General features: G+C 38.7%; 2 protein-coding genes across 2 annotated transcripts in view; both read left to right on the top strand.

Moving 5' to 3' along the window:
• The first annotated feature begins 789 nt into the window (after positions 1-789).
• On the top strand, positions 790-14,633 carry RAB36 (RAB36, member RAS oncogene family). The gene is made up of 11 exons (XM_008925749.2): positions 790-939; positions 1,675-1,763; positions 2,887-2,975; positions 5,489-5,554; positions 6,536-6,637; positions 8,300-8,364; positions 8,965-9,016; positions 10,401-10,482; positions 12,002-12,092; positions 12,638-12,757; positions 12,991-14,633. Exons 2-11 carry the CDS (start codon positions 1,695-1,697, stop codon positions 13,050-13,052), a joined length of 798 nt encoding a protein of 265 aa, XP_008923997.1. The 5' UTR covers positions 790-939; positions 1,675-1,694; the 3' UTR covers positions 13,053-14,633.
• A 643-nt stretch (positions 14,634-15,276) lies between these two features.
• Positions 15,277-18,904, top strand: part of BCR (BCR activator of RhoGEF and GTPase) — a 98,877-nt gene continuing 95,249 nt past the window's right edge. The window contains exons 1-2 of the mRNA XM_018081962.3: positions 15,277-17,290; positions 17,868-18,064. Coding sequence (XP_017937451.1) covers positions 18,037-18,064 — 28 coding nt within the window. The 5' untranslated portion in view covers positions 15,277-17,290; positions 17,868-18,036. The remainder of the gene's footprint in view (positions 17,291-17,867; positions 18,065-18,904) is intronic.

The following is an 18,904-nucleotide window of genomic DNA, read 5'->3' as shown; positions in this document are numbered from 1 at the left end:
AGAATAAATAATTATTTCTAAGTAGTGGACTAGCAATTTTGTTGAGTATTGTTCTTATTGTAGGGTTGTAAAACACAACTGTAGGTTTTTTGTTATGTATTTGCTCGCTGTTTAAAATTACTTGCCTGCATTCATTTGCCCTTTAACGTTTTTAGTCTGCTGCAGGAGTGGGAGAGGCTTGTCTCCTTGTTCCAAGCCTGTTCCAGCATTATCAACATATGACTGTTAGAATGGGAGAGCTTTCTTTTCTTCTGAAATTTGGAAATTTAAATCCTAATGAAATACACAGCAAAATCCTTTAGCATCCTAAATTGCAGTCTGGCACACTAAATGCTGTCTAAATTAATGAGTCGATTAACAATACTTAGGTAATACAAAAGAGCTGTGTGATTTCTTATTCCTTGTTTTTGGTGTTTTGCACATTAGAAAGCAAGATTACTAATGACTAGAAAGACATTTATATAATTCAGAATGTCTCATTAGTGGCATGCGCATCCTGACTCTGAAGCTGAGATGAAATCAAGTTGAAATGCTGAAAAAATCCCTTAGGAGTTTCTTTATAATTGCTACTATGCTTAATATTAGCACCGTAAGAGTTTCCCACTCCCTCAGCTCCTTGGCAGTTGTGTTAATCCTGCTCTTTGTATCCATATGTACAACTATGTTTAAAGACAGGGGAACTGTTTCGTTATACAGGATTAGGGGCCATCGGGTTTATTATGGAGCGGTTTCTGAGCAGAGCAATCTGTATGACTACTAAACTCAGGTTTTTATTTCTGAACCCAGGGTCCTGCGTATAGTTAAATCACTCCAACTCCGCCTTCCCGGTCCGTGGAAGAACGGGAGGAAGGGAATTGTTGCAAGCCTGTTGCTATGGCCACGTAGCAGCGGGCTGAGCTGTTTGTGTGGCTGGAATCCTGCTGCATCAGCTGCTGCACGGTGAGTCCTTCCTTACACTTTGCTACATGATGGAAATGCTCTTATTAGAAACGTTCTTTGAACGCCACTGAGAAATTGGTACCCTATTAAGGGTCCCCTCCCCCAGCAACCCACGAGGTTTCATTGCATAACCAAATTGATATGTCTCAGGTGAGACATTTAAATGCATTTGTGATTTTCATGTGAGCATTATTCTTTTTCCATGTCAGACTATCTACTGATTTCATTCTTTCTGGGCTGATCTGGGATGAAAGTTTGATGTTGTGCCAAGAAATGTGGCAGCTTCATCTTTCTTCCTTTCTCCCTCTGACCAAATGAAATCTGGTAGCCCCTAACATTTATTAATGTGCTCAGTGCAGAGGCATTTGAAACAACGATGAGCAAGATTTTCAAATTAAGCACTGCAAAAGCCTTTGAGGGCTAAAGTGCAAGCACTTGTGTTGAATTAAGTAAGCAATTCTCTGCCCTCCCATGGAACTAGAGTTGGTTCCTTGTAGTTTCAGAAGGTCACTGTTTGCTACTAGAGCTGTGCACGCTGAAGTGGTCCCTTTTACATAAGAAACAGGTTTCCCTCAATGCAAATTAAGTGAAAGAACTGTCAGTTTTACCAAAAAGACAAAAAAAAAAAAGATAAGTCTGTAAGAACTTAGTTAAGTTTTTGTTTGATCATATTGTCCCTGTATTGAGGTAATTCCTGAATACTATGTTTTTCTTTGCATATTTTCTCTCTGCTAGTATTTAACTGGATTTGGAGGATGAAGTCCAGCCTAATGCATTTTGTTCCCCCAGTGAGCAGGGACAGAATAATCTCCCAGTTTCCCAAGGTAAGCATTCTGTATAGCCCCTGCCACACTGATCTATCTTTCCCTTGTGCTAATACTATTTTAATTTAACTTAATGTACACTTCTTGTCTTCTCTTAAAATTACAAATTATTTAAGAATTTCTCTCAAAGTTTAATGTGACCCCAAATTCCCATTCAATGCTGACCTCTTTAATAATAATCCTCACTTGTTCTTTTTAACCTTTACAAAAAGTGACTCTTGCCACAAAAGTGTTATCTTATAATATTTGTCTTGTTATTTCAGCAAAACATTAATAATTACATGCTTAAAGAGCTCCAACACCAAGGGGAAATAGGAACCATAGCTTATCTTAAATATGCAAAAAAAGTCTAATTAGGAGGCTTTGGCTGAAGAATTTGAGGCAATTTTAATTTTCTGTTTGTATAGGAACCTTAGTCATACAGTAGATCAAATGTAGCAGGCACTGTAGAAACACAGACAAAAGCCCTTTGATGTCCCCAAAGACTTCTTTATTTGAAGTATAATAGAAGAGTAAAGGACATGGAAGGACAAGGAATTACCATTCCATTTTTTCAGTTGTTCAAAAGACCATTTTAAGGGAGTTAGCATTTTTTTCCATGCTTGATCTCAGCCACATATTTTGCTTTTATTTTTATGAAAAATATAACAGGTATTTTTAGCAAATATGAAATCAAATACATTTTCTTCATTTTTAACTAATTCCTAGTTAAAGGTTAACAATAAAAACAGTGCTTCACACTTAGAAGAGATTGAAGAGACTTCATAGGAATAATGACTTGCTGGTGGTGTGCTCCCATCTGTGTCTGTCTTGTGTGCCTTAGATCACTGGGAAAATTCAAGGCACTCACTGTGGTACAGAATGATGAGCAAATGTGTTTGGCTGTGGGTGCTTGGATGCTGATGCTCAGAAAGGTGGTCAAATGATGGTCCCAAGGAGTTTTACAGCACAGCTGTGGGGAAGCCTGACTGCCTTCTAACCCAAGCTATCTCTTTTCTTATGCCAGGATAACTCTGTGCTCGACAAACTCTTTGAATAATCTTCTTCCCTGTTTTTCCTTGCTGATTTGCTCTTGCCAAGCAGCCCCCAGGCAGTTTGTCCCAGCAGCTGTTCTGTGTTTCAGTGGTACACACCTGAGGCCTGTCTGCAGCTTAAGGAGCACTTCCACACACAGGTCAGCACTGCCTGGCAGCAGAGCACTGCAGCAGCAGGGTGAGTTTGGAACAAACCAGGTATGCAACAAAGAAGGTATTTTCAGTTCTTGATAGCCTGCTTTCTTCACTGGCTTTTCCTCCCTCCTTCCTCATATTCCTCACTCCAGTGTTTCAAGGCAGCCAAGCCCATGCACATGGCAGTTCTCTGACCTGTTTGACAGTCAATGAACAAAGTGCCTCTTCTTCCCAGGAGTGTCAAAGACACTTTTACTGCTGGCATACATAGCACTGAAAAAACGGTGGAGCAGTTTAGCAACAAATAGCTTTTCAGCACCTTTGAATTAAACACTTCAAAGTATTTACTTAGTTCAAAAGATCCAGCAGATCCAGCCTTGTTGTGTTCTCTGTTGGTGTTCCAAAGGAGCAGATAATAAAGGCTTTGGAGGGATAGAAACACAGCAGTTCTAAGGTTCTTGAAACACCTAAGAATCTAGTTTTAGTCTTTTTTGAAGTTTACATGCTGAGAAGTTCTCTTAAATGGTTCCTTAAAACTGAAGCAAAATTCTGGTAAATATATAGCGTTGGAAGATCCAAATAAGCTGTTTTATGCCCTAGTAATAATCTTGAAGTTATTTTCTTCCTCCACCTTCTCTCTCTTCCAGAACTGTTACCATTACTGATTTAATCTCCTGAAGCAAGGCAGGAAAGCTAAACTATGTTAGAAATCATCACTATTCAGTCAAAATAAATAGCTGTATGTTTTAGTGATAAATGCTTCTGTGCTTCAGTGTGAAGAATCTTCCATAAAGTGGAGCTTCTATGAATACTGACAGTTAGCTCACTGTTCTTTCAAATCTGGAGTTGATGATTACCACAAGACTCATCATGATGGACATCTTTAAATGCAACATTTTATTCATTTCACTTGGGAGTCTTGCTAAAAAAAAAAAAAAAAGAAAGCTAAAATGTATCACCCTGAGAGACATCAGTGACTTTACTACTTTTTTAGGAGCACAGTCACTGTCTTAGTTTCATGGTAATTTGCTACTTCCTTTATTGAATTGAGGCATTTTCCCCTTCTGATGCCAACATCTCTATGTTTTGAGGTTTGGGGTTTTTGTTTTTTGTTTGTTTGTGGTTTTGTTTTGTTTTTTAATTTCCAGAGTAAACCTACTGTCCAGTTAACTTATTCTAGTAACAGAGTACTGCTAAAAAGCTTTACATTTTGGCTTTGTGAATAAAATGAAACACTTTTCTGTCACTGCTCTCTAGAAGTGATTATTATTCAGTGATTTAAATAATTTTTTGGTGTAATGGGGGTAAAAGGGCAGCCAGTGTTTTGTACAGTACTTGTAAAGCTTGACAGGAATAACCATTATCCTTTTCCATTATCCCAAGTAATAAAATATTTCTTTGTCATTTGGAAAGCTAGTCTGAGAAATTCAGTAGCTAATGGCTGTAGTTAAGACTCTCTGAATATTCCATCAGTGTGTTAAATTGTCTAATCTGGAGAGATTTTTTCCCCAATACAAATTAATGGAACACACACCTCTAAACCATCACTTACTTTTTTGCTTTTCCCTGAATGTCATTGATTTTACTCAGTATTTTCTCAGTAACAGTTAATCAGGCAGAGACATTTCAGCAGCATAGGGGCCTGTGACCACTCAGTTATTGTTGATTGGCACCAAAAACACCTTCTTTTTTTTTTTAGAAATATTAGTCACATGGCTTACCAATCAAGATTTGGACTATTTAGAATAGATAACTTGGAATCAGCATCACATGGAAGTCTGATGTAACCAGAAATAGTATTCAGTAGATTAATGCCTTTGTTTAAAAAGCCATTCCTTGCTAGAAAAGAACATTAAACCTCTTAAGCCATTTTTGCCAATCCAAGTTTAGGTCAGCAAGAACACTTACATTCACTTATCCCCCTGTATCTCCTAAAAGGTACACTCAGCTGCAATTTGAAGAATGCAGGCTGAGTCACCCAAAGCCCATCTGCTGTATCCTGGGGGAGGACCTAGAGCAAAGAGGATTATTTACATGAAGCCAGCTTCAGATTAATATTATTCCAGGTAGTCAGAAAATGTATTGGCTCTAACCTTGTGGGTTATTTTTCCCAGAGACACATTGTGCAGTGGGTTATTTTATTATCAGCAATTTTTTGTTTCTGCATTTATTTGTACTGTTGAGAAACTTGTGATTAATTTTAATGCAAAGGATGTAGATACTCTATGGTCTTATGTGTAAACTGTCAAATGTATACACCTGTAGTCAAAGCAATTTTAATGCAATAGAAGTCATATCCCACTGGAATAAAATTAAGAAAAAAATATAGAGAGTAATAAACAGACTATTTCTGCTCCAGAAGGGTTTGTTTTTTTGGTGACCTCCTTTCTTGCAATTTAAGGTTCTGCTCGTGCAGCACAGTGGCACTTTGGGAAACTTAAGTCACAGGTACATGTACTCATCACTTGCAATTTAAGGATCTAAATCAGAATTTTTAGAGAGAGACTGTTGAAATTGCAACTAAAACCATGTAACATTTTCAAATATTTATAACAGGCTGAAAATATCCAAAGTGGTTGTGGTAGGAGACCTGTATGTTGGGAAAACCAGTCTTATCAACAGGTACAGTACATCTCAGCAGATGGTTTGATTTTTCTGTTTCTCAAGTAAGTGTTATAACATTTCCTTGCTGTCCACTGAGAGTAGTACTTCATGAACCTCAGAACTTCATTGGTTTGTTATTAAATGAAAGACAAAACTAAGACTATGGTATGAGAAAGGCTTAATACACCAACACAGAAGGTCATGCTCTAGCACTTCAATCAGTTTATGTTATATTCTGAAGTACTTTTATCCAGTCAAATATTATACATTGTTTTCTTAAGACATCCAGTCTAAAGGCTAAACAATTGGAAAAAAAAAATTCAGTGTCTGAGTCTTGGTTTCATGTTTTCTCCTTAGTTGCAGGGCTGTTCACTGAGCCCTTTTCAGCTGTCCTTGTGTGGGTCCCTGTACTCATTTCTACAGCTGCAAGACTGGAGGAGAAGCTCGAGCAGAGGGACCTTTAAGGCAGAATGCCTTAAAAAATACTTACTTGATTCTTTACTGAATGTTAAAAACAGCTCTTATGCTTTTTGTATTTAGTCCAGTGAACAGATCACTGAATTTCTGTAGCTTATTATCACTGTGACACCTTTTTCTCTGTGCTTGCAGCATTGTCATCGTTATTATTTCTTCAAGTTCTTAAGTAGAACTTAAAAACCCCGAATCTCATTGACAATCATTTGAGTCATTATTTATGACCCAAAATACATTCCCTTGTAAGTAAAACTATAAGATACTGTACATTCCTTGACAGTCCAAAAATGTTCTGATTCTCATCTCATCCTGAAAGCTTACTAGATGTTTGTGCTTCATAATTTGCTATACAGTATCTCCTTTTTTTTAATCAGTGTCTTAGTGTTTTCATATATGCTTCTACAATATATAGCCAATCCACAGTTAGTTAATTATTTCCTTCATAATTTACCCTGACAGTGTTAGTTTTGCATTTATTTGTAGTTGTGTTTTACTAATATTTCATCCCTTTTTTTTTAATTGCAGATTTTGTAAAGATAATTTTGACCGAGACTACAAGGCAACCATTGGAGTGGATTTTGAAATGGAACGTTTTGAGATAATTGGAATCCCATATCATCTCCAGATGTAAGTTGAAACAGGGTGGTTAAGCATTGCTCAGAGTACAGTCTCAGCAGAGCTTGTATTGCTGCAGGCTCCAGTGAAATAAAGATCTTTTGAAAATAATGAAATTGCACAAAGAATAATGTGTTCTGAAAAAAAAAGGTTCTGTACCTGGACCAGCAGTTTTAGTAAAAATTTTGCTGTCTTGGATTTCTCATCCCTAAAAAATGTTACAAGCTTGTCAGTGAAAATTCATCTTGGATGTCTTGTGCCATTTCAGTGGAGTTCTGCCTCTTTTACTCAACTTTCATGAAAGAGAAGTGGCAGCTTTTGACACAACCTTTGTCCAGTTCTAGGGTTACCCCAGTCTGTCACTTGGGTTTAAAAGGCATGGTGAGCACTGAACTTGGCTTTACTGGGAGTTTTATTCCTGCAGCCATTGAAATGAATATTAAGGTGTTCAGTGATTTCAACACCTCTTAGTTAGGGACTAATTAATTATCCCCAAGTCATAAAAAGACTGGAGTGTTTTTATTAGTATGTGAACCTGTTATCTTTGATTTTCAGCTTCATTTGTCAGACTAGTGGGAGTCCTGCCCTTCTTTCACCTGCTTTGGGTCTGCTGAAGGGAGTCCTTTGGTGTTTCCAGTGGCTGAAAATGTTTTTCTGTAGAGGGCATTATGGAATTATTTGTGCTGGAGTGTGACCTAAAGCAGAAATAAGATGCTTTGCATGAGGTATTTTAATGCATGAATCTTAAAAACCTTTTCACTTTGGAACACTTTTTTTTCAGTGACATCACTGATGTAAATAGATGGCTCATGGTATTTATTGAAATATACTTAGGAATCCATTTCTCACTCATTTCAGTGCAATTGTGTTTTGGAAAATTCTACCAGGCCTTTGAGTCCCTCTAAAAATGTAGATTCATGTGTCAGTGTTTTGCAAACTGAAGCAATAAGGTTCATGAGCTACTGAACATCAGGTTGCATTATCTGCCACGTCCTCGGGAGCTGGGTAGAACGTTTCCATGTGATGAGCACTAGTGCCCCCTCCTGCTGTGGGATTGCCATACAAGATAAATTTGAAGTATCTGTGAGTGGCAGCACTGGGCTACAACAACCCCAAACCTCTGCAGTGCTGGCAGTACCTGGGGGCACTGCATATAATGTTCATTAATAAAAAGCACTTTCTTGATTTTATTTAATGGTGCCATTAGTAGCTGGTAGACTGAGCTGTAGGTCTCTAATTTGTAGTGTATGGACAGATATCCCATCTAGCAGCTGCAAGAGTCTAACATGGGTTAATACATGATTTATTTAGTATAGGCACAGGAAATGTACAAAATTAGACTGCCCCAGAAATCCATGCAAATGGCATAGATGAAAAAAAATGTTTTGAGGAAAGGGTATTGCCATGCAGAATAAAAATATTTGAATTGTTTCTCCAAAATGAATGGTATTTAAAAAAAAAAAGGTTAAAACAGAGTCCACATGTCTTCATTAAATAATAGAGCTTTACTGTATTTCTATCAGGAGTTAATGAATAACACGTTCCAGATGGTGACACTTCTCTGGTATCACATTCTTCTCTGCCTTGTGCCAGTCTGCTGCTTCATTACCATGTTTACTCAGGTTACACTGGGTTTCATTAACCTGAAATTTCTTTTTTCCCCCCATTGCACAGATGGGACACAGCAGGTCAGGAAAAGTTCAAGTGCATTGCATCTGCTTACTACCGAGGAGCAGAGGGTGAGAACAATATTAATTTGATGCTGGCTGTGTCAGGAGGTTGTATTTTATCCAGAGATGTATATGCCTATATGCTCCTTGGGAAGGTACCTGTAGACCCAGTGTGCTGGAATGGATTGTCTGTTCCTGCAGGGAAGAAGGGATGAAGAAATTCGTGAATTGATGTGTTGTCACATCTCCAAGCTCTGAATGTTTTGATGTTGCAGTGATAAAAATTGGCACTCATGTCTAAGGGGAAAAGAATTTGGGTTTGGGTGAGATTAATGTTGGAGTTAGAAGTGGGTATTTCTGGCATTTCCTTTGGTAAGAGACAATTTCTGCAGGAATTAGTGGTCCCCAAACAAAAGGGTTAACGGCTCCGTGGACTGCAGACTACAGGTAAAGGTGAAATGTGGTTGAAGACTAAGGATTTAAGTCTTACTGGGTGCTAGAAAAGGAAAAGGAATGAGCAAATGGATAGTCTTCCACCTCCTGTGTGTTAAATCTGTTCTTGCACCTTATATGTAAACATTCTCTCTGTTTAACAAGATGGGTTGGAGAGAATTCTGATACACCTTCTAACTTAATTACTTTTTATTCTGTTCTTGTCTTTTATTGCAGTTATAATAACAGTGTTTGATCTGGCTGATATCCAAACTTTGGATCACACCAAGTAAGTTTCTGCATTTTGGCTTATCCTTGAAAGGTTTTACAGCAGGTTTAATTGCCTTCCATATGTAGGTGTTGAGAACTTGCTGGATCATGAGTGTATTTTCTCTTGAGCTAAGAAATGAAAAATGACAGTCACTTGTTTGGATTGCATAGGGTGGGATTTTTCTGAAGAAAATGCAGGGCGTAGATTTGAACTATTTACACTTGACTGCCTTTAAAGTCAGTGCAGAGAAAAAGGCACTTCAGTCAAAGCTTGATCCTTCCAAAACTAGACATGCAGGAAGAGATGAGGTACACCCCAAAAGCATTATTTTTTTACTTCATTTGCTATAAATAGAATAACAGGCTGACATCTAATGTAAGTGGTGAAAATGATGAGATGCATCTCATGCATAATGTCTCAAGAGCCTCTCGTTTTTTTAGGTACACTGATATCCCCAAATTATTTTCTTTCTCTAGTTTCTGAAGTGATTCTCTGGGGAGGTAGCCTGTCAAAAAGAGGAGAGAAAATTAAGAACTCAAAGTATATGTAGATATAGCTAAACTTACTGGTTCAGATACTTGTAATGGTTTGGTTACAACAGCATGTTAATTGTTATGGATAAACTCATCCTGCTTTCAGTGCAGGATGCAAACCCTACATGGATCTGTGATCCACACTGTTGTCACAGTTCAGAGCATATGTATTTCTAATGTGCTGTTTTGACTGTAATGCAGGTATAGGCTTCTTTACAACTTGTATTCTGTCTTATTTGAATGTGTACTATGGCACTTAGCTCATTTACATAGGACTTTGTAAAATAATATATATATTAGTGTCTCTGCTTGGCTGAAAGTAATTGAAGCCTGTGAACCTGATTTCCCACACACGCACACACTCCCTTCCCTCCTTGACTTGTGTTGGATGACTCAAGAGAAACTTGATTGCCAGAGTAACAAAAATATAAAAGCTTGTGAGACAAGAATCATACAGCCTTCATAGGGAGCTGTTTTATAATGCTGAATAGATTATTTCACTCTTCTTTATTCTCTTTTCTATCTAATCTGCTATGTGGTTCAGACCTTTCCTTTTTTTCCTGCCTTCTTATTCCTTATCTCAATCAAAACTTTGCCCTCTCCTTAATAATAGGAAATGCCCTCTCTGGGTGCTGTAATTATTGTTGAATTTGTACTCTGAAGTGGATATGTTTGAACTTTGTTAGTGGAAGACGTTGTATTCAAAGGACTTGGAATAGCTCTGGATCTCTTTCTGTCTGGAAAAAAGGCTTTTGATACTCTCACATAAGTTCATCCTCTCACTTTTCTTGTGACCCCATTATCTGTTACCTTCTCCTATATTCCTCATTCCCTCTGACTGATTCTGTCATTTCTCTTTTGTATTTCAGACAGTGGCTAGAAGATGCATTGAGGGAGAATGAACCAGATTCCAGCTTCATCTTTCTAGTTGGAACAAAAAAAGATTTGGTGGTGAGTAAATTGAATGCAGATAAGGAAATGGGATTTTCCCTAGTTCCTCTCATGATTTCCCTTGCAAGTTGTACACAATGTTGTTGAGACAAAGACCTTGAGCAAAAACCTTAACAAGTAAATAGAACAGTGTACTTGGAAACAATTTAAGAAGAGGCTTTCTGAAAAAATAAGTAGTTATGAAATATTTCTTGCATGGTATTTTTCAAACACATACAAACGTACCTAATGATCTTGAAGGTTTTTTTAATTTGTTTTTTTTTAGGGACAGTGTGTTCATTATTCAGGAACAGGGAAGATTTCTTCCTTAGTTGAATATGACATCAGTGTTGGAAGAACAGGATATAATGCACTCTCTATACCATTCTCAGTCTTGTGTTTCTCTTCCTGCAGTTATCAATACTTAGTTTTTAAAGATTTCAAAACAAACTTGTTTCATTTGCTGTTTAATTGATTTATTTTTTTTTATTTCCACCCAACTGCCACAATATCACTTCTGCACTTTGTTTCTTACCCTTTAGTGAAAATAAGTCCTAGAAAATTGCATGTCTGTCAGTTTTTCTGGTACCCTGTGTAGTTTATGCTACTTTTTCTGAGTTGCAATAAAAACTAAACGTGCCAGACCTCTGAGGACACACATCTGAAGCCTTGTCTAAGCTAGAGTACCTTACTGGAAGTTAATTTCTGATTTTAGAATGTAGTGCTGTCAACTGAAGGGGAGACATGAGCAAAGCAAAGGATTTTAGGTTCTAGGTATTACTTCAGTGTGAAGCCAGTGTCTTCCCAACTGGATTCATTCTCCTTATCATCTTGATGTCACATAATCATTTCCAAATGTTTAGATTTCTTCTCAAGTTTGCAGGGGTTCTCCATTGTAAGACAATCTACAGAAAACTGTAAAAGGATGACCGGTGTCATCCATCCCAAATAGGCTAGAAATCAAAAGCAAATAGCAGCATACTTATGATTGGTGACAGAGAACAAATGAGAGGGTGAAAAGACCTGAAAACTAAGTGCAAGAAAGCAAAATCCCATTGAGAGGGCAAGAAATTTTAGTCCTAAAAAAGAGCAAAAATAAAAAGGGGGGGAAGACCATTGGGTTACAGCACAGTAAAAACTGATGCAATAGAAAAGTGGATATGAGAGAGAGACAAAACAGATTAAACCCAAAGAACTGTTGTGATTAATTGGTCCCACAACTCTTCTGCTGAGTGATGGGATGACAAGGATGGGCTGTTGTCTTTCCATCTCCCTGCCACTTATGTATTGATACAATGGTTACTCATGTCACCCCCTGCTTTCTTTCAGGGCTGTGGGAGGGGAGTGGAGGCTCCATTTTAAAAGCAGTACTAAATCTGGGACTGTTCTCGCAGTCCTGGCTGGTTGCACAAGTTCTAAGGCGAGGTCAGAAAGGCCGCTGAGAAACTGGAAGCATCAGAGGGCAGGTGCAAGCAGTACCTCTGTGCTGTTACCAGCCCAGATACACTTTTATATCAGTTATTCCATGTTGTCTCCCCAGTCAGATGCTGTGTGTGAGAGGACAGAGCTGGATGCCATCCGCTTGGCCAATGAGATGCGGGCAGAATATTGGTCTGTCTCAGCCAAAACAGGTAAATTACTGCAAAAGATGTAAAAATAACCACAAGGGCTGATGTTGAGGTGGGAGGAACTTATTATCCCCCACTCCCCCCATTCACTTTTTTTTTGTTGTTGTTCTTGCATTTTGTTGCTATTAGAAACTTCAGGTTTATTAATGATCAAATTTTATTTGTGCATTTTTATTTGTGCTCGCACTTTCATGTTTGCAGAAAGAAGTAATTGAGCTGCTTCACAGGGTCTGAGCATGTTTAATTCATAGGTAGTTACATAAAAACACATGTGCACCACTATTCAACATTTGCAATGGAAAAAGATTATACCACTAACTGAATTCTCTCTGTTGTGGCTAAAAATAAAGGTGCAGTACAGGGTACAGTATTCCAGAGTAAGAAAATTAGAAATTCTCTCTGCAGTGATCAGAATGGAAGACAGATTGTTGGAGAGGCCTGTTCTGTCCCAGTATTGAGCAGTGAGCTGTTCACAGATGTGCTTGTTATGCCTGATCATCTGTTGATGTGCAGTTGTTAAAACACATAATTTCTGTTTTGCTCCCCAGGGGAAAATGTCAAAGAATTCTTTTCCCGAGTTGCTGCCTTGGCCTTTGAACAGTCCATGATAAAGGAGCTGGAGAACACTCCTGGGCACATGGCCCAAATTGGGGCAGGAAATCTCATCAGTATGTGGAGTTCTGTTTTTTGTGTGTATTTTCCTTGTTTACAGTCTGAAGGACTGGGGAGGTTTTTCAAGCATTAAAAGCCAGTTTCAAACACCTACAAGCCCATTCATGTCACTGTCTACCCAGGTTCTACCCCATGGGAGTGACTGGGTCTGCATCCAGCTTTTGTTACCCTTAGTACTGGATGGTATCATTTCTTGTGAATTGATTTTATAACTTTGCTGTTTCCACAGACCTGGAGAACATTCTGGAAATCCCAGAAGGCAACGCTCAAGTCAGCCCGAGTTGCTGCTAATTGTCAACTGTTCCTTCAGGCCCTGTGCTTCTCTGCAGCACAGCACAGAGCACCTGCAGCAGTGCAAGCTCTCAGGCCAGAAACAGAGAGCTTTAATTTGGGAAACAAGGCAGGAAAAACTCAGCCAAACTTCCCTTCTGAGAGTTCCCTTGCTGCTGCAGGCTCCTTGTGCAGGGTGGTACAATTGTTACATAAACCTTCCTCTGTGTAGTTGGAACACAACATCCTTAATGCAAGGAGACATTGCCAGTGCCATGTGCTCACCTGTCTGCCAGAAATGCTTGTAGTCAAAAATGATGTCATTTTAGTGTGTTGTTCTTTGATAATTCTCTAGAAATCTTAGATAGTGAAGTTGCATTCTCATGGGGGCAGGAAAAAAGTGGCAGTTCAGAGTAAAGGGTGCTATCCATAAGTTTTTCCCTTTTAAAGTCATAGCATAAAATAACTCTGATCTGCTTTTGTGAATTCCAAGTATTTTGGAACTATTCCAGTAAAAATCTTTTTAAGTATCAGGTATGGATACACAAATGCAGACTGCATAGTTTCCACTGTGGTTTCTCCATCCAGGAAAAATCTGTATTATTTTTCATTTTCCACTTGAGAATCAGAGCCCAGTATTTAAGTACTTCCAAGCCTAGAAGTCCAGGTAGGAACTTTGTTGTTTTATCCCATCTGTCTAATATTTTGAAAATGTTACCAGATAAGAATGCTATTCTTTTCCACTCACTTGAATAAGAAAGAATGGTCTCACAAGTGCATAATATGGAACACATATATTCCAAAGAGGATGCAGATTCCTTCTCTGCATTGATCTTCATGAATATTGTCTACATGCAGTCCTACTTTGTTGCTAAGAGTAATTCACAGATTTCACAGGGTATTCCTAATTGGAAGGGACCCACAGGGATCATCGAGTCCAACTCCTCAGTGAATGGCTCATATGTGGATTGAACCCACAACCTTGTTGTTATTGCACCCTGCTCTAACCACCTGCTTTGGTTTGGGGTTTTTTTGTAATAATGTAATAAGATTTTGGAACCATATGTGGTCTCAGTCATGAACCTGATCATCCCTGGCTGAGGTGGGAACTCAGAGCCAGCAAGGTTGGATTCCATACTGAAGTAAAGCAGCTTTAAAATGCTCTGTTTTCCTTTGGGCAACAATGACTGATGGCCAAAGACATTCCTCTTTCAAAAGTTATTCCTGCTGACAGATGGCATTGCCAAAAATTACTATAACAAATACTTGGCCAGTATTTGTGAAATTGCATTAGTATGCTTGATTATGCTAATTAGGTTTAAACTGCAGAAGTACCAAAGAAGTGGAAGGGAAATACACTCATTTTATTTCCTTCTAAATTTTCCAATAGCTCACTGAATTCTAACATGCAGTTGTGAGTGTCTAGGTAATGATATTTCTCTAAAGATAAATGAGATGTTATAAATCTTTTGCTTGCAGTAAACTGTTCAAATGTGTGGCCTTCAAAATTACTGTAAGTGCTCAAATCATAGAAATAACGAAGGAATCAAGGTGGGACAGCAGAAACACTCTTTCTCTAGGAATCTATCAGCAGCTTAGAACTTCCATATTTCTAAAATTTATATCCAGCACTTCATACTATGCTGGCATTAAAAAAATATATATAGTATTTTAAATTTCATACTGCAATAATTTTAAATGGAGAGAAAGAAGAAAACTTATGAATGGTTACAAGTTACAGTTTCTTAAGATAGTAATGCAATCAGTGCAGAAACAACAGTATCTGGAAAACTAATTATAACAGGCCCTTTCAGATTTGAGCTGCTAAGAAATAAGGATGCTTGTTAATAAAGCAATGCATCAAACTGAAAATACTCTAGATTCTCTGACATTTCCCCCAATTTGTTTGACAAGACATAGAAAGAAGTGGAGAAAAGATGACTTAAACATCTTTTTTATTACTTTTATTTCATTATGACGTAAGTTACAGCAGCTTCACAAAAAATGATGGATAGAGATCTAAGAACTCTCTGTCTGTTTTATTGGACAGTCTTCACTTTGGCAATTGTGCTGACTGTTGGCAAAGACACAAATGTAGCATTTGGTGGAAAAAATGAATCTGTGAGGGTATGTAAGGAGCTATTTATCCAAATGTGTGATATTTTGACCTTATGGTGTTCCATGTATTAGTCCAGTTCCTGAGTCTGCTTCCCAAGGATGACAATCCACACTTTGCTTGTGCTGTGTGCTGGGCTGAGAGTAGAAAAGCTGGTTCCCTCTGCTGCTGCAAGTCAGGTTGGCTGGGCCTGGTGCTGGGTTTCAGTGCTGGCATGCTGGTTTAGTGTTTATAGTGCAAAATGACTCAGTAGCAAATCCAAGATAAAAATCAGGATTTTTTTCTGCCCCTCAAGAAATATGTCTCCTAAGGGTTTCTTTTGTTGATGAGCTTGGTTATTGTATAAAATCACAGAGATGCAATCTCTTCAACAACACAATCATGGTGCTTGGAAAATCAACTGGGACAGGTTTTCTTCTAGTGATTCAGTACATTGCTTGATGTCATTACTGTTTAGTATCATCTGGAGCTCCAAAAAGTTCAACTGCAAATGCAATACTCACTCAGTCATTAACTGTGACTTGACAATGGCCTGACTCCATCTCTATTATATGATGGATGCTTTGAGACTGGGGTTTTTGTTGGTGGTGTATTGGCTTTTGTTTGTTTGGGGTTTTTTTTCGCTTGGCTGGTTGGTTTTAAGGGCATTTTTTTAGTGCTACTGAGATTTCCCCTGCAACAAACTCAATATTAATAATTAATCATCTAAAATGGATCTTGGATTGTGTTGCAAATGATGAGTTGCTGAGGAAAGCACAAAGGAAACTAACTATAGAAAATAAATATGAATTTGCAAGTTCTATCTGGTCAATGTTTTACCTATGTATGTTAATCCATTCTATCAGCAAATTAATCAGCTTTGAAGAAGCCTTAATACTACAGAAAAGAGTGTTGAAAAAACTGTATGAACTGTAACCCTGGGTAGGCTAAACCACGATCTCTGTACCAGCTGGAATTCCCACAGTGATCACAGCAACAGTCACAGCTCCAGCTTCCTTGTGGAACTTTCAGGTGAGAAACTGAAGAAGTGAAATTTGGAGTCAGTCTGAAGCAAAGGTAAAGAGCAATTGGAATAATCAATTCCCCTCCAGAAGGACTAATGTTATGCTGTTTCTTGTCTTAATAAGTAGAAGCTTAACATGTTAATGATTTCCTGGTTATATAAGGGTGCATTTGTGCTGAGCAAAACTACTGGCAATGGATCAAAAGCTACTTAAGAAAGTAAACTGACAAAGTTAATTTCTTACTATAAAAGCCTTTTAATTTTTAATGGTGTTGTTTTGCCTTTTGAGTGATTATTTGACACTCAGGATATTATGATTTATAGTCACATAGGTCATGTGATTCAGACCTTTCTGAGTCCTGTTGGGTCCCAGCTCGGGTTTGCCTTGTGGTGTGACTGGAGTCCATTCTTCATGAATAAATCTGTCCCCTCTGTGCCTTTTCAGGTTTCCACCAATAGTTAGAGGTTGTTCTAATATGATGCACTGGTGAGTGAATGCTCTGAACCCTGCTCTTTATCACATCCTCTGAGCAGGAGAGTTGAAATGAAGTGTTTGGTGAGTTGTAGGACAATCTGTATTTGGTATTGGAGAGGGTTACTCAGCTTCCTGTGGTTTTGGCCAGAAGGTTGTTCTCACAGTGAGAAATTGCCATTCTCTGAATTTGAAGGAGAGTTCCTTTATTTCTGGGTTCATAGAATGATTTATACTGCATGGAATGTCTCAAGACTTGCCAGCCTTGTCAAACTCTCCCAGAGTTCTGCTTTGTATTTACAAAAATCCAATTGCTTAGTTTCAGGCACAGATTAATCAGATATCATATTTTAATTCTCATTTTAAAAGCTCAGCTTATGTCCTACAGTTATTTTGTTTCTTACAGTTATTTTTTTTCTTACAAAACCTCCTGTTCTTTCGCGCGGGATCAGGCTGAAGGGACAGTTCCTCAGTGACAGCTCGCGAGCTTTTCCCTAAACCAAGCGGCTCCTCTTCCCACAAGAGGGAGCTCGGCGGTCACTGCAGGATGAGATCCGTGCCGGCTCGGAAGGGCTGCGCGATCTCTCGCAGGCCAGCAGAGGGGATGTGCCGGGCACTCTGTCCACAGTTTAGCCCCTCATCGCAGGATTCTCAGTCTCAAATCACAGGTACGTGTTTGCCACCATCGTCTTGATGAAATTTTGTATCCTATTAAAATGCTGAATGCATAAAGTGTCAGCAAAAATTCAGAGAACCCTTGAATTCCCAGAGGAATTTCTGATGTTGTGGCACTTCAACAGATAAAGAGGGTGTAGTTGTTTAACAGTATTATTCACTTAAAAGTTAAGTGTGCACATAAAAATCCCTCATCTGACTCATGGGAATTCTTACTCCCTCCAGAAAGGGCACCACTGAGGACCCAAATAGAAAACAGACATAAAAAAACCAGGATGGTGAGACCTCAGTAAAAGCACTGTATGAATTCCGAACACATCCCTAGGATGTAACATACCTGCCTTTGTTAGAACCATGCCAGTGCAGTCTGAAGCTTCAGATTCCAGAAATACACTGCATGTCAGAATTTCATTGGTCCAAATGGCACTAAGCAAACAAATAATATCAACGAGGGAAAGGCAAGTTATTTTATTTCTGTAATAGATTGAGATTTCTTGAAAGATTTATAGAGTTATTTATTGAACATATAGATTTTATTATGATTTAGATTATAATCTGTTTTCCATATAGGTCAGCCAAAGCCTGTTATGCGTTAAAAGCTGAGGAAACAAGTGCAGGAAAAGAGGTTAAAGCCAGGAAACAAAAACTGAGAGGGATGAACTATGCAAAATGGAATGATTAGCCATTTGTGATGTGTCTGAAAATACCCAAAAATATTTTGTTTGGCATATAAAAATGCATGAAGAGAAAAACTTGGATTTTGAAAGGTAAGAGAGCTACTCCTGTGGAGTTGTGCTTTTCATTCTTATGGGATTCTGTTAGTTCTTGTTGGGGCTATATCCCACCCTCTTTTCTAACAAGTACCAGAAAAGATACACCTCACTGCAAGCAGCAGTGAAAGCAGCAGGTTTATGGAGCATATGAGATGTACCTCTCTCACCTTTTCCTGTCATCCAAACAGGCAAGATGAAACTTCAGTTGTATTTGTTACCATTTTTTTGAGGTTTAATTAACACATGGAAGGGACGCAGGGCTTAAGCAAGATCATGTTCTGTGATTTCAGAAGGAGTAGTACTCGGCAACCAGACTTTTGTTTAAATCATTTGCCACCCTTCACCCAGAGCTGGGGCATGGGACTATGAGTTATTTGGGCTAGGATAATACACAGGACAAAAGTGAGACTAATGCAGAACAAAGCAGGTGTTATTGCTGGTCTCATAGTTATTTTGCCCATCTCAGAAATCCAGCTTGTCACTTACTGGTGAGGAAGGTCGGCTTGAGGGAATGACAAGCCTGCTACCAAGCAGCACTCACATAAGTAGAGGAAAACATGACCTTTGAAGGTGAGGTGCATCAGTGCCTGGGGGGAGAGCCTTGCTGCGAGCACGAGAGAGCACAGAGACGTGCTGGTGTTTATACATAATATATGAGGGCATGGCTGTATGGAGGAGAATGGATACCTCCCTATGCACTGTGTGCACGCTGTGCTCTTGCCTAGGCTTAGGCATAGCCATGTCTCTATGGTGCGATGATGTCCAGGCCTGTGGCTGCAAGCGCGACTTCGCACATCCCCGCCTTTGTCTCCGGGGCAGCCGCGGGGAAGGGGC

The sequence above is a fragment of the Manacus vitellinus genome, unplaced genomic scaffold, assembly GCF_001715985.3.
Source record: "Manacus vitellinus isolate BGI_N305 unplaced genomic scaffold, ASM171598v3 scaffold_58_pilon, whole genome shotgun sequence".
In the NCBI taxonomy this organism is placed as follows: Eukaryota; Metazoa; Chordata; class Aves; order Passeriformes; family Pipridae; genus Manacus; species Manacus vitellinus.
This window is presented reverse-complemented; position numbering and strand designations above follow the sequence as displayed.

Excerpts from the sequence above, each read along its gene's own strand:
- RAB36 (XM_008925749.2), top strand. The coding sequence starts at position 1,695 with ATGAAGTCCAGCCTAATGCATTTTGTTCCCCCAGTGAGCAGGGACAGA. Across the intron at positions 5,555-6,535 it reads AAAACCAGTCTTATCAACAG|ATTTTGTAAAGATAATTTTG; the intron begins GTACAGTACATC and ends TTTTAATTGCAG. Across the intron at positions 9,017-10,400 it reads CAAACTTTGGATCACACCAA|ACAGTGGCTAGAAGATGCAT; the intron begins GTAAGTTTCTGC and ends TTTGTATTTCAG.